This window comes from Portunus trituberculatus, chromosome 23 (assembly GCF_017591435.1).
Source record: "Portunus trituberculatus isolate SZX2019 chromosome 23, ASM1759143v1, whole genome shotgun sequence".
Taxonomy (NCBI): domain Eukaryota; kingdom Metazoa; phylum Arthropoda; class Malacostraca; order Decapoda; family Portunidae; genus Portunus; species Portunus trituberculatus.
Genome location: NC_059277.1, coordinates 9,721,830 through 9,736,917, shown reverse-complemented (window position 1 = coordinate 9,736,917; position 15,088 = coordinate 9,721,830). Strand labels below are relative to the sequence as shown.

At 42.5% G+C, this 15,088-nt stretch overlaps 2 protein-coding genes across 5 annotated transcripts in view; one reads left to right on the top strand and one right to left on the bottom strand.

Annotated features, from left to right (window-relative positions):
• The first annotated feature begins 5,134 nt into the window (after positions 1-5,134).
• On the top strand, positions 5,135-9,966 carry LOC123507826. Its single transcript, XM_045261044.1, has one exon. It carries the CDS (start codon positions 5,644-5,646, stop codon positions 9,340-9,342), a length of 3,699 nt encoding a protein of 1,232 aa, XP_045116979.1. The 5' UTR covers positions 5,135-5,643; the 3' UTR covers positions 9,343-9,966.
• A 428-nt stretch (positions 9,967-10,394) lies between these two features.
• Positions 10,395-15,088, bottom strand: part of LOC123507825 (AT-rich interactive domain-containing protein 2-like) — a 47,693-nt gene continuing 42,999 nt past the window's right edge. For 3 of the 4 annotated variants that reach the window (XM_045261041.1, XM_045261043.1, XM_045261042.1), the window contains 3 exons: positions 14,394-14,558; positions 12,530-12,618; positions 10,395-12,377 (listed from right to left, as the gene is read on the bottom strand). In XM_045261041.1, coding sequence (XP_045116976.1) covers positions 12,260-12,377; positions 12,530-12,618; positions 14,394-14,558 — 372 coding nt within the window. In that variant the 3' untranslated portion in view covers positions 10,395-12,259. The remainder of the gene's footprint in view (positions 12,378-12,529; positions 12,619-14,393; positions 14,559-15,088) is intronic. The other variant, XR_006675794.1, reaches the window with a different exon arrangement.

Sequence of the window (15,088 nt, the reverse complement as noted above, 5' to 3'; positions counted from 1 at the left end):
GTAAGCCTCTCCTCATCACCACGGACGCTAGCAATATCGGGATTGGTGCTGTTTTGGAACAACTTATCCATGGACAGCCATGCCCTCTGAGTTTCTTCAGCCGCAAACTTCGTGGGGCTGAAATACACTACTCTATCTTTGACAGAGAGCTACTTGCTGTCCATCAGGCTGTCTGCCACTTCCATCAATTCCTGGAGGGTGCCACTTTCACTTTTCAGACAGACCACATGCCTTTAGTACTTGCCTTTACTAGGCAGTCGAATTCCTGGTCCCCCTGGCAGCGCCGTCACCTCTCAGACATTGCAGAGTTCAACTGCACCTTCCGGCACCTGCCAGGCAAGAGGAACCCTGTGGCTGATGCCCTCTCCAGAATTGCAATAGACACAGTTCAGCTGGGCTTCAACTATGCTCATCTTGCCACAGAACAGCTACAAGACCCTGAGACAGCAGCAGCAAGAACATCGCTCACAGCCCTGCAGTGGGAGGATGTGCCCCTTCCCGGTTCCGACATGACCATCCTCTGTGACATCAGTACTGGGCGGCTGCGCCCGTGGATACCAGATTTTCTTCGTCGTCACGTTTTCCACCTTATCCACGGTCTGTCACCCTGTTGACGCAGAAATTTGTATGGCATGGTATCTCCTGTGATGCCGGGAATTGGGTTCGATCCCGCACTTCCTGCCAGAAATCCAAAGGTCTTCGTCACACAGAGTCAGGCACTGGTTCCTTCCACCAACCACAGAGGCATTTTGCCCACATCCACATGGACGTCGTGGGTCCTCTTCCGCCGTCCTCCGGGCATCGTTACCTATGCACTGTGGTCGACTGCTCAGTTAGGTGGCCTGAGGCCATCCCCATAGTTGACGCCACCTCGGCGTCCTGCACTGCAGCCCTGCTCTCCGGGTGGATCTCCAGGTTCGGCGTCCTGGAGCATATTACATCCGACCGCGGCACCACCTTCACGTCACAGTTATGGACGTCCTTGGGGCAGCTGATAGGCACCTCAGTCCACCATACGACGACCTACAACCCTGAAGCCAACGGCATGGTGGAACGTCTCCATAGAACCCTCAAAGCGGCCATGATGTCATGTTGCACCAACTCTTCGGACTGCTCCAAAAGAGGGCCTCAACGTCTCCACTGCCGAGAAGGTGTTTCGTGATCCCCTCGTGGTGCCTGGCGAATTCTTCCCTGACCCCCCTACAACAACTGATATCAGCCACTTCAGAGGTATCGTCGGGCAATTCGCTCCATGTAAGCAGACCTACAAGTTCCTTGACCACCGGTATATACCTAGAGATTTATTTAAAACTAAACATGTCTTTCTTTGCAGAGATGCGCACACACCACCTTACCCCTCCCTATTCTGGCCCCTATGAGGTCGTTACAAGAAAGAAAAAGGCTTTCTTATTGCACATTAAGGGCAGCAGCGACTGGATCTCCATCAACCACCTGAAGACAACGTACCTTCAAGACGACAATCCCCCTCCTGTACGCCTCTCTAAGGTGAACCAGATCACTCTGAGCAATCATCGTGTTTACTTCTCTCTCCTTGCTGGACCAGAATGCTTGTAGCGATCATCGCTACAAGACTCAGCAATTTCCACTGTAAACATCCTCGCATCTCTTCCTTTGCCCTACCATCATCAAGCCTGTCTCTACCCTTACTCGTTACTTCACTATGCTCTAGTGGCATCTCTTCAGTTTTGGTTCTTAGCATTAAAACCTTAACTAACATACAATTTACTTATGCTAGTTTACGTATTTCCTTATCGTCGCGCAGACCCCTTTGGATGCGGTGATAATACATGTTGTTCATTGAGCAGGATCTTATTTTCTGCCAGGTGCTTTGCTAAGTGGCTGAAAACAATGTGTTCCATGGTTCTGCAACATATACATGTTAGTGATATTGGTCGGTAGTTGGAAGGGTGACATTTCTTTCCTTTCTCATATATGGCAACTACTCTAACTTTGTTCCATGCAGTCCCCAGGAAGCCTTCCGATGTTGTAAGACTGCTAGCTGCTTGATATGAGTCAGCATTGGTTCGCATTCCTCACCATACTCCTTCAGCATCCTTGCTGGTATTTAATCCAGACCACTTGATTTATTTGCTTTGAGATTCTGTAGCTGTGTCACTACTCCATTTTCACTGATGACTAGGTCGTGGATGAGAGGGAGTGGAGGCTTGGTTTTCTTGAGTAAACACAGATGAAAAATGCTTGTTTAGTACCTCTGCTTTTTGTTGATCACTGACATATAGCTTTTCTTCATCCCTTAGGGTTGGGATACCCAGAACATCTCGTTTCTACGATCTAACATATGACGAAAACTTTTTTGTGTCCTTCAGTAAGCTGTCGCCAATCACATCGTTCATATATTCGTTGTAAGCCTTGGTAGCTGAGACCTGCCCCGTAAGAGTCATAGTTATTCGTTTAGAATATCTCAAGAGAATCAAATGTTAACAAGGAGAGAGAGAGAGAGAGAGAGAGAGAGAGAGAGAGAGAGAGAGAGAGAGAGAGAGAGAGAGAGAGAGAGAGATTGATATCTTTATTGGCCAATCTACTGTTACACATATTTTCATAGTACAGGCCAAGTCCATTAAGCCGGAACTTTTATATGGATCTTATTATAAATACATTCAAAGATATATATATATATATATATATATATATATATATATATATATATATATATATATATATATATATATATATATATATATATATATATATATATATATATATATATATATATATATATATATATATATATATATATATATATATATATATATATATATATATATATATATATATATATATATATATATATATATATATATATATATATATATATATAGAAGAGAGAGAGAGAGAGAGAGAGAGAGAGAGAGAGAGAGAGAGAGAGAGAGAGAGAGAGAGAGAGAGAGAGAGAGAGAGAGAGAGAAGTGGGGTAGGACAAAAAACACACACATAGCTATATAATTACTACCACATCTCATACCGGAAGTCTCCTGCGTCAATGAGCCAGTAACTCGTATTATTTTGGTCCTGGCACCCACACAACGCTAGCAATGCCCGACTGATTCAACTCCATACACTGGTGCCCTGTTTTTGCTGGCCCTGAGCCCGATAACATGAGAGGCCTGCTGAGCTCCATGACGTCTGCTAACAGCTTAACTAACTAGGGCAAGGTAACATAAATAATTACTATAGTTTATTTCACGTTATTTATAGCATCTTGTATTAGCACTTTTCGCCTCTCTCAGAGGTGATTAATTGGATTTTCTCTCTCTCTCTCTCTCTCTGATGGTCAAGTCGTGTAAAATTAAAGAGTAAAATTATTTGGAAATGTGAAATTATGTTGCTAAAAATGGAAATTATATCTTCTTTTCGTACCAATATTAACAACCTATATAGTTACTAGTCCGTTCCAGTCATCCACCATTCCATCTGAGAGATTAATTCGCAAACATTATGAATTCTAATCTCGGTCACTTTTAAACTGGCTTTCATGGAGATCAATGTGAATTTTAGAAGTATTTTCATGATCCTCGCGATATTCTAACAAGGATTCTGTAGATTCTGTATCGTCGACGAGAGAGAGAGAGAGAGAGAGAGAGAGAGAGAGAGAGAGAGAGAGAGAGAGAGAGAGAGAGAGAGAATTCAATTAATCACCTCTGAGTTTTGGAAAGTCTAATAAGGGAGACTGTATCTTGATTATTCTAACAATGTCGACTCCCATCAGACCAAGGACTCAAAGCATTATCTACGTCACAAAGGTAAATGAATCGAATAGTTTGGGTCTGAAGCAACAACTACGAATGACACTCCAACGTTTCGGTCAGCGTCTTAGCATCGCAGTCTACTGGTAAAACTGAGTGAGAGTGCGTTTTTATTTTTTTATTTATGTTTTTTTTAACTTCTAGTAATGATTAAACAAGAATTTTGTGTCATCAATAGGAATCACGTCTATGAGGACGCTATACTTATCACTATTATTACAAATAATTTTACTTAACCCCTATAGTACTATGACGCGTTTCTATATTCATTCTGCTTACTATTTGGTGATTTTATACAGCTTTAGAAACTTATGTGGGGGTTGAAATAGTGAAGACTGTGGCCATTAATCTTCTGACCTCCGTAGACCCTTCCTAATAAAAATAAAATCGTCTAATTATATCTAAAACTCAAGGTAAAAATGCGTCCCAGTACTTAAGGCGCTAAACGTTTATGATCAACAATAATATGCTTAGAAATTCGTGTCCCTATAACTGAAACACTCTGAACTCATCACAGAGGACCATTATTAAGGAAAAGCTTTGGTACAGTGTAAAGGAGTGTGTCCGCCATACTAACTGACCTTGGCTGTACTGTACCTTGGCAAGACAGTGAAGCTAAATAAATCACTCATTATATTATATGCCGGTGAGGGCAAAACGTACCAGGTGTGTCCAGGTGATCCCGTCTCTCTGTGTAAAAGTAGTACCAATAACAGGATAGTTGGCACCCTCGATTTAGCAGACAGTCCTGGCATAACGTAAGATCACCTCCTCCCCTCCCCACTCCCCAATGCTAATAATAACTACGTCCCGCCCACTTCCCCTCCCTCTTTTCAATAATGTCTCGCGGGGCCTTTGCAGAAATACCTCACGGACATTAAGTGCCACAGACGTTGTTATATCAAGGTCGCATCTCTCTTCTCTCTTTATTTTCCTCTCGTCCTGACGTGGAAGGTATGGAGGTGTAACCAGGTGAAGTCATCAGTAAGATCAGTTACTCCTGCTTCAAGGATCTGTTATTAGCGGCGCTCGTACATTTTCCTGAGATGTGACGGAAAGTTTCTTTTTAATCTATACATTTGCTTACAGCTGTTAAATATCTTTACAAGAAATTTGACATGAGGGTAAACACATGTGCGTAGTGCAAATGCCTCAGGCAGTGATTGAGAAAGGGTCACCAGTGAGAGATTTAATTAAAGAGGAGAGAGTGACATGGTGTTGAGAGGGCAGGAAGGGTGGAAAGAACACGACGTGACAGGAGAGGGAGGGTAGGTGAGGGGAGGTAAGGGGTGACAAATGAGAGGAGGGTAGGGATGATACACGAAAGGCGGCTTATAAACGTACCGGGTCAGTCTGCCTCTCGCCGTGCTGAGGAGGGGCTGACTGCCGCTCTTTCGGCGCCGCCTGTCCCTTGAAGTCGAGAAGACAAACACAAGGGAGGGAGAGGTCTTCTGGTGTTGAAAGTATTTTCACTGAAGTGACAAACTTTACGATAACAAAATGATTTATTAGAACTCAAATCTTGCCATCTTTGAAGCCATGTTCAGAGCGGCAAGTGACACACCTAGCACAGCGGTGGGACGATTGGAGTTGCGGCGGAAACCTTCGCTTGTTCTCCATTTGCCAGCGCCATTGTCAGGGGTGGAAACTATGACAGCCTTCCTTGATCATTGAATACATCTATATTATCTCTCTCCTCAACCCCGTCCGGCGTTCCTCGTTCCTTTGTGGCTGGCACGAGGTAAAGTGTACTGTTTCAGAGGCAATACTCAACGATCTTCGTGGGTGCCTCCGTAAGTGACTGTCACCGCTACATTAACCGCCGGACTTTTGGCTCATCGCGAGGGACAGACTGAACATGTCAACAGCGAGTCCAACATTCCAAGAGTTCTTGCAGCCCGGCGTCGCCTCGCCTCACTCGGTTACACCCACCAGTGGCTCCAGCTCCCCGGAAGTGTTCTTTGACGCTGCTGACCAGATGCCAGTGAATCGAGTGCCACCCATGCTTGCCCAAGATGGTACGAGTGAACAGTTTCATGACGCACCTGAGACACCAGCCACTAGCGTCAACGTTTGTAACGAGGGCCAGTGGCAGGGTGTTGGCAAATACGACCATAACGGGACCGATGTCACGCCAAGCTATGGAGACTACAGAAATACCAATATCACGTGGATTGAGGACACGGGACAAGGCCATGATTTTTTTCACTTTCAAGACACAAGCAATAATGGGGAACACCATCCGCCACCACAAAAATTCACAGAGGTAGGAAAATTTATTAGAGCAAATGGGGGAGCAGTAAGTAATGCAGGATTTTGTGCAACAGGTCTGTCAGAATCTCTAGACAACCAAAAACCCCAGGCACGCCGCTTCCTTATGGATTTCATCCCTCAGAAACAAACGGAAAGCAGCCTGAAGGAAGAAACCCGGAAGATTGTCCAAATGCTTTCTAACGATAAAGTATGCAAGATCGATAGGCCCAGCTTAGGTCTGCAGGACAGACTCCAGAGTTTGGTGCAGCGCTCAGCAGGAAAGAAAACCACGTACGCCAAGGGTCCCAGAGTGCGCAGCACCCACGTCAAGCTTATCGTCAAACGCACGCAGGATTTTCTTTATGTACGAAAAAGTTCATTTCAAGAAAATGAACAAGACAAGGCTTCTCTGCCAGCTTTCAATAAACCAATCCAGAGTTACATCAAACCTCCAAAGCAGAGAAAAATGTCTGAGGACAGCGATGCTATTCCCACAAGAGGCAACCAAGTAAATAGTGCTAGTGGATTCGAGTTCGTTATCAAGCGTCGAAAGAAAGACACTGACAGTGTTCCCAGTGAGAAGAAAGACAACAGAATCCCGACAGTCGTTTCTACTTCAACAACCTTATCTGCTGAAAGTGTCAAGGTTACTTCGAACACCAGCCCCCACCTCACCAGCACTACCACTATTCCTCACAGTAAAACCATCACTCCTACTGTCACTACTCAACATGCTTCACAGAATCATTTTGACGTGGGCATGGAGGAGGAAACAGTTAGTACATACCAAGGAAGAGAAAACGTACATGTGAACAGCACAATCAATGTGACCCAAGACACGCGTGCCAGCCCTAGACAAAGTTTAATTAATGTTGAATTTAAAATCAGTGTTCCTTACCAATTACAAGACGCGCCAGACTGTACTGATCATAAATCAACTTTCCTAGACACCATAGAAAATAATGAAGATGACTATGAATATGATGATAATGATGGAAATCATCATAATGCACCATCAGGGGACGAGATGGAGATTACTTCCGAAAAATGCCACAGCAATGTCTTGTCTACTGCCGAGCCAAATGAAATAAAAATACGGATCAGGGAAGCAACAGTCATCACTCAAGATACTCAGACTAAGCAAGGTGTGACTTCTTTTAATTTCATGAATGGATACACTGATCAGAAGGTTCTCTCTCCCGAAAGTGACAACAAATCTCCAGACCTCGGCAGCGTGCCTTCTCCTTCACGACACAGGGAAGACTCCACTGCTATTGACCTCCGAAAGCACATTGCATCGCTCAACAAAGTGTCCCTAGAGTTTGGAAAAAACAAAAAACATAAAGGTGATAAAAATGCTGCAGAGTCCCAGGACCCATTAGTGTCACCAGAACAGCATTCGACACCACCCACCATACATTCTGCGACCGCAAGCAACACTAAATGTCAAGCATCCAGAGAGGTGGGAAAACAAAACGAAGATAATGTAAAAAATCCTTCTGTGTCACATGGTGTCGGGGCACGGTTTTGTTTAGCCACAGCTCTTGAGAATACATCACTGCCTATATATAAAGGTGGTGAAGCTATGCTTAGACCTCTGTCGTACTCCAACGCGTCACCACAACGAAAGATCTCAGCCCGTGACCTGCTGTACACAGATAAAGAGACGCAACAAAGTTCATTGCTTCACGTTGACACACTCATGCGGCTCAAAACAGACAACCTGATGGCTCGACATGGAGGTAAAACGGTACACCTGCACTCCTACCCACCCAGCCCACATCAGGCTAGCCCTATCCCTGACCAAACACCTATCCAAGAGGACACTATTGAGGTTCCTCCACTCGTGGAAAGTCTCCCACCAATCCCTCCAAAAACCAAGCCAGCGTCTGTCAGTCGCCAAACAAGTACAGAAGACGCAGGAGCTAAAAGTCCCCCGATAAGCCAAGCAGAGAGGAAGTGCAGCTCTCGGAAGGCCAGTGGTCACTGGACAAGGAGCAGGAATGTGAGCCTCGATCATCCAAGTAGCAGAAGGGGCAGCAAGAGGCCAAGTTTTAGTCAGGACATGCTACGGAAGTGCCTGATGGTTGCTGTTGATCAGTGTTACAACAATGAATGGGAGGAGTCTCATGACAATGAAGTGATGAAAGAAAGTAATTTGTCCCAAGAGGAGCTGAACAAATCTTTGGTCAAGGCAGTTTCACATCATGATGCTGAGAAAGTGAGAGTGGTGCTGAAGCTTGGTGCAGATCCTAATGTGAAGTGTGGCAGCAGCCCAGCACTCCTTCGGGCCACCAGGGATGGCGCCTTGTACGTGTTGCAAGCCCTACTAGCAGCAGGGGCTGATGTGGATGGGCGCACAGACCTAGGCAACAGTCCACTTCACCTGGCGGCTCGTGGCGGTTATGGGGAAGCCATTGTTCAGCTGGTACACAGTGGTGCCTTCGTTGATGCTATCAATCGTTCGGGAGTCACGCCATTGCAAATGGCACTAGCTCATGGCCATGTGGAGGTTGCCCAGACTTTGTTACGTTTCAATGCAGACATGTTTCTACAAAACAAAGTCGGAGAAACTGCCTATGATGTAGCAAATCAACTGGGGTACATAGGTCTTGTATCTGGAGCTCCACGAGAAATTCGGCGTGATTCTGGTGTAGGAACGAAGGTGGAGACTCCTTCCAATGATATCCCTGTGGCAGTAAGAATGATACAAGGGATAGAGATTGGATGTGCAGGCACAGTGGATGACTGCCTGAGACAAGGTGCATCACCCAACACACTGCTGCCTCTGGCCCTGCACTGGCCTGCCCGTGCCTCAGTCCTGCACAGAGCTGCTCACCATGGCCACGACCTCATTGTGCGACTGCTTCTGGCTGCTGGTGCAGATATCAATTTAAGAGATGTGGTTGGCAACACATCACTGCACGTTGCTGCCCAAGCAGGGCACAACCGGGTGGTGAAAATTTTGCTGGAATGTGGAGCACCATTAGAGGCTGTTTCTCAGTCAGGCATGACACCTCTACACCGAGCAGCCTCCAAGGGTAAGGAGCTCACGTGTAACCTCCTAATTCGACGAGGCAGTAATCAACAAGCTGAGGATGACTCTGGCCGGACTCCTGCTGACTGGGCAAGAAAAAGAGGTTTCAAACACTTGAGTCAAAAGCTGAAGTACCGCCGGAAGAGCAGCACCACACTACTTGCTGAGGATGATGAGAAGCAGTGTCTGGAGCATCTTCATCGTTTACATGAGGCCGCCCTCAAGGTTCCTAGCCAGTACCCTGAGCCTATGGATTGTGAGAAGTGATATTCCACTACAAGACCACAATAATCCTAACATAATGCTAGGGAAACTTTTCAGACATATGAAGTACTATCACATTCATACAGAGCCCTTGCTAACACCTTACAAATTCATCAGTTTACCGAGATCCAAGAACCATTAATAAACTGTTTTGTCTGTGAAACACACTTCAAAATTTAGGGATAATTGATATGTGAAATCACCATTTCAGTGACAGCCTCTTAAAAACCTACATACTCATATAAAACGACCAAACAAATAAACTCATAACTACAGTTAAAACTTACTGCATCTAGTTGTTTAAAGCCATGTATAAAATATGTGACTGTTGTTTTAGAATGGAATTTAATCTGCTTTCTGTTGCATAAAAAAGTGACAATATAAAGTATACTAAAAGAAATGTTCATTCCAGTGTGTCTACTTCACTTTCTCCATAGATCTTTAATGTGATATTCTGCCACTGTCAACTGTATTAGTTTAATCATCCCTACCCACTTTCTTGTTTAATTTGTGTAGTATAGTGCATTACATCAGTCATTATCTAAATTGTTTAATGCTCAAGTCTTGACATTTTCTATCAAAGTTCTTCAACTTCAACACTGTGTACATAAGAATGTATCTCCTTTGGTGACTAGTTTAATTTTCCTTCACTTGCTTACCAAAAGTGTGGGGCATTTTGTGCCATAAAATGTGATGGAAGATTCCCTCTGGTGGTGACACAACCCTATGAAAAGTCCAAGTGGAAAGTAATCAATGATTTCTATTTCCTTCTATATTTTGAAATGTATGTATAAAACTATTTACAAAAACATTAATAATAGTTCCTTGTAACCTTCGTAGACCACATGATTTAATGTTACATTAAGTGAATTTTGACGGGTGAGCGACATCAGTAACAGTGTGAATCAACAATGCCACAGTAAATACTTCATTCAACACAAGAAAGAAAATACTTCATGGTATTTTAAGACTGTCACTTAAAGCTGGCAGTGTCATACCAGCTATACTGAAATAAAAGTAAAATCTACCTCATGATTCATTAATGAAATATTACATAACATTTACAATATTTTATTAAAAAAATTATAATGATGTCTGGCGAGTTGTTGTAACAGAAGACACAGCTCAGTGCATCAGTGGTTTGAACAGTAAAGGTGGAAAAAAAGAAAAACAAAGATTGGTTTGGGTGTGGGTGGTGGGAAGGGAGGAATAAGTTCAACTGGGAATGGTAAAGAAAGTGGGAGAGAGGAGCCTACTGCCACCATGCCCACTGCACTTGGTACCACCTGTCAGGGAGCTGGAGAAGATACACAACCATTAGTCAGGTATTACCTGGCTAAGGAGGACTGATTGGACGTATAATAGTTTGTGCCCACCAACATGTGTCATATGATGCAAAGGTACCACTGGGATGTGGAGCTTGTGAGACAATCACCATGTACAAAAACATTCCCTTCACTTACACACACACACATACACACATGTACACATGCATGCACACACACACAAGCACACACACATACACACACAAACTCATCTAAGTGCAAGTTAATTACTAAATAAATAACAAAGATCAGATTAGACCATGGCAGCAGCAGTGTTGGGTGGACTAAACCATCTTCAGTAAGGCCTGGTGCTCTTTTCCCCTTCCCTCAGTTTCAAGTACCTGCCTATGTACTTCACAACATGGCTGATGCAGCCTGGATGCTACCAAATGTCCCAACCTGAAAATAACACCTAAATGTCAAAACAACAATGTGAACATGTGTACAAAGTAAATGAGACTCAGGTACAGTTTATATAGTGACTTTCAAGTGAAGGGCAATCTTGACCACAATGCTTCCCCATCTCCCATTTACATACACATAAAACTAAGGGACATTTTGATGCACGGAGTATATGCTTCTCTTTTATAGAAATTATTCATAAAAATCATTATTCACTGCCCATTATCTACATCATACATGTCAAACTGGTAAAAAATAATATACTACTATCTATAATTCTACAAATAATGATAGAAAATAGAATTAGCTTTCCGTGTACTTCATTTTTTCTATAAAAACAAGATTATATATTTGGTATCACAACATTTTTCCTTCCAAGAACTTGCCCTTGTTGTATAGGGATCCCAATGAGTGCCAGCACACTCCACAGGATCCCTTGCACCACCCTCAGCTGCCTCTCTCAAGACTGTGGACTGGAGGAAACTTGTCTTTAACTTGCTTTCAGCAGAAGAAACAATCTCTATTATTAGTCTACATGTACAGAAGTTAATATTATTTATACACTGTGTACAAAATTTACAAAATTGTGCTTACAGATCCATCATTTATGCTTAACTGGTCTAGAATCATAGCCATTTGAGATTACTCATTAAAACAAAGTACCCAACTACTGCAGTATCTACACTGCAACACTGGCTAAACAAGCTCGAACTTAAGGGAAACAAAATGTCAATAAAATAAATAGTAAAAACAGAAGTACTTCTATACAATGTACCTAAATGCCAAAAGAACCTGAAAAAAGGAAACATCTACAAGGCAGGTCTCCAAAAAGCAAGAACACAAACCTTTCACCTGATCACTGGCACAACATAAATACCTCACGAGACTCATTTTTTCAGCTAACACTCGTCTCAATTTTGAAGCTTTGTAATTGCACTAGCAATGCGCCTAGTTCACACAAAAGACTCGACGCTCTCACCGACCTCACATCACATATCAGTCGCAGATGAAAAAGTTCTACGTGGACTACACTTGAGTTTGCTCTACAGCATTTGTAAGAACACTCACTCTCCTTTTGTTCACTTCTTCATCTGCTAGGGAAGAGTTCTGGGGAGTCTTAGTTTTGAATCCCTCATACAGCTACCAAGAAGGTTGGATTGCTTCAGGAGTCCTCAGCAAGGATTCAAGTTTGCCTATAAGCCCTGGTGGTCAGGAAGGCCGATGTCGTATAGGATCTGCGCTACCGTTCGTGAGGATTCCATTGTGCTGAGGGCAACGTTGGCTAGTTCTGACTCGTATCCCCGCAACAGCCTGTCAAATGGAGAAGTAATGATATATTACTGTGGAGTGACTCACAGCAACACAACTTTGGTAAACATATCTTTGATATGATGAAATACTGACAAACTAAAACTATTTTCTACTCTCCTACACTAACAATGAGCTGGCTGCCACACACTTACTTCTTTCCAGTATTGGAGTATATGACTAGGTTCCTCAGGATAAGCGCCGCAGTCAATCGGATACTTTTTGTTACCGGTCCCTCTTTTTCCTGGAGAGAGAGAGAGAGAGAGAGAGAGAGAGAGAGAGAGAGAGAGAGAGAGAGAGAGAGAGAGAGAGAGAGAGAGAGAGAGAAAATGTATTTTGGAGGAAGCAAGAAAGACAGACACAGAGACATTACATTCAAACTGATGTTAAAGTGGCATATGGTTTCAGACAGTTATTAAAACATCTTTATGAAGCCAGTTGTCAGAACTATCATTCTGAGAAGGAAACTAATGGCAATGAGAATTACCTAAATTAAAGTATAACAATCCACAATGATGAGTAGGATCTAGTTTGAGTGGATTCACTATCCCAGAGCAAATACAATATAAATCCACTTGGCATGCAGTAAGTTAAATTCCAACCAGCAGCTAAATAACATTAAAGTAACCAGTTGTGTAGTAAACTAGGATATCCATCAAACTGGTGAGGCAAATACAGTGGTATCTCAAGATACGAAATTAATTAGTTCCAGAGTGGCTTTCGTATCATGACTTTTTCATATAATGAGTTGCGTTTTACATGTAAATCGCCTAATTCGTTCCAAGCTCTACGAAACCACCACATTAAATTTTATAAAAAGGGTAAAACCAGAATGAAATAAGAGCCAAATACATTTGAATCATTCAATATACCTAACCTAACTGTTAATACCTGTAAATGAAGTAGATAATAGAACATAATGCAATAAACGAAAAATAATAATACGAAAATGTGGAACCTTGCCTTTCAAGTGTGGCGATGTCCGAAAGCGAAAGTGGCGGCAGAGGAGGAGGGCAAATGGCATAAAATATAGAAAATGGCAGGAAACATTAACACTTAACTTTACGAAACACTCAAAATTATTATTATTAGCTGTTACAAGTATTTCCAATACTATAATAATTCCTGCAGCCTACTCGGCATATGGAGAAAATGGCACGCTCCCTTGTCTCATAGCAACACAAAAACACACACGTACATGCACATGAATGCACACACATGCCAGATGGCTTTATACTCTTATTAATAGAATATCCAAATGGCTTACTCGTTCAAGCAAGAGTCAAAACTCCACTTGTGAATTATAATCACAATGTTAAAGCCTGTGAAGCACGATTGCAAAATAAAATACATACGAACTGCAGCACTGACGCGTTTAGTTTTGGCGATCGGACAAGTGATTCCGTAACGTAAACAATATGTCCAATACGTGCCGTCGCCCGCCACTAAAACACAAAGAGATGGACTGTTTCACTGTGTATACGTATTTACCTATGGTGTTTTTATTTACATAGTTTTAAATTTGTGGTGAGTGCTCCAGCAAATTTGTAATGAGTGGTGAAACAATAGTGTCTTGCAGACTCCTTGCTTCTGATGTTTTTGTGTTCAGTGGTCGGGTATATGGTGAATGTGTTCTTGTACGAGAATGACTTTTTTTTCTTATAAATTTCTTTCAAATATTAGGGTGCGTCTTCTAAGATGCAGCGTCTTGCAAGCCGTAAAATACGGTATTTATTTATTTATTTTTTTTCAGTTTCTAAATGGTAAGAATTTTAAAATTTTCTGCACGCAGGAATTTCGAGTTTTGTTTTGTATATTTCATATGCTGAGTAATTTTTTGTAATATGAAGCGAAAAAACCTTCGCATATCATTTCGTAAAATGAAATTTTTGTATACAGAAGCTTTCGTATCTAGAGGTACCACTGTAAATCTAAGCATTGTGCTTAAACAGGAAACCATACAAGAAGACATGTATCAAAAGAAAATGACAAACAAAAGCTTTGTACTCATGTACTTACCACTGCATCTCTCTGATTAATAACCTCAAGGGCATGCCTCTTGATAGCATGGAAGGCTGCATTTGGGGCATAACCTGGGTGTGGAGGTGGCGTCTGTGGGACTGGTATTTCGGTTTTGCCTGTGCTGGCTAGCTGGGATCGTCTCACAGCAAGAATTTGAAGCAGCTGCCAAAAATTGTGAAATACAAGTTAAAACTCAAGTAGTCTTCTATTCATTTTAGGCAAAAGAGGGAGAGAATGTGGCTAAAAATTATAGCTATGCACAAGTGAGAATTATGACTTATGTTCTTATCTACCTAACTCTCCTACCTGTTACTTGTATCACATATCATTTGTATAAAGACGTTAAGGTGTTAATTTTCTGTTAAAGAATGCATAAAGAAAGCTCATAAGATATCTACTGGTATAGTATGCCTATGTCACACAATGAGGTTTGTTCCAGTCTGTCACCAAGGAACAAAAGACAAGGATTTGTACCTCAGCCTTCTACTATTTCTTTTCCTTTCACCTCTGTACTGAAGAGATGAAGATATAAAGTGACTTAATGGTTGAGTGGAAGCTATACAATTTGCAAAGGCACAAAGCTCAAGATAAACCAACCTTCAGCCTACCTTCATTGCTGCCCTCACACTTCCCCACACAAACACCACAGTCTACTGAGCCATTCATCCAGCTACTCCTCAAGAGCCACAGCT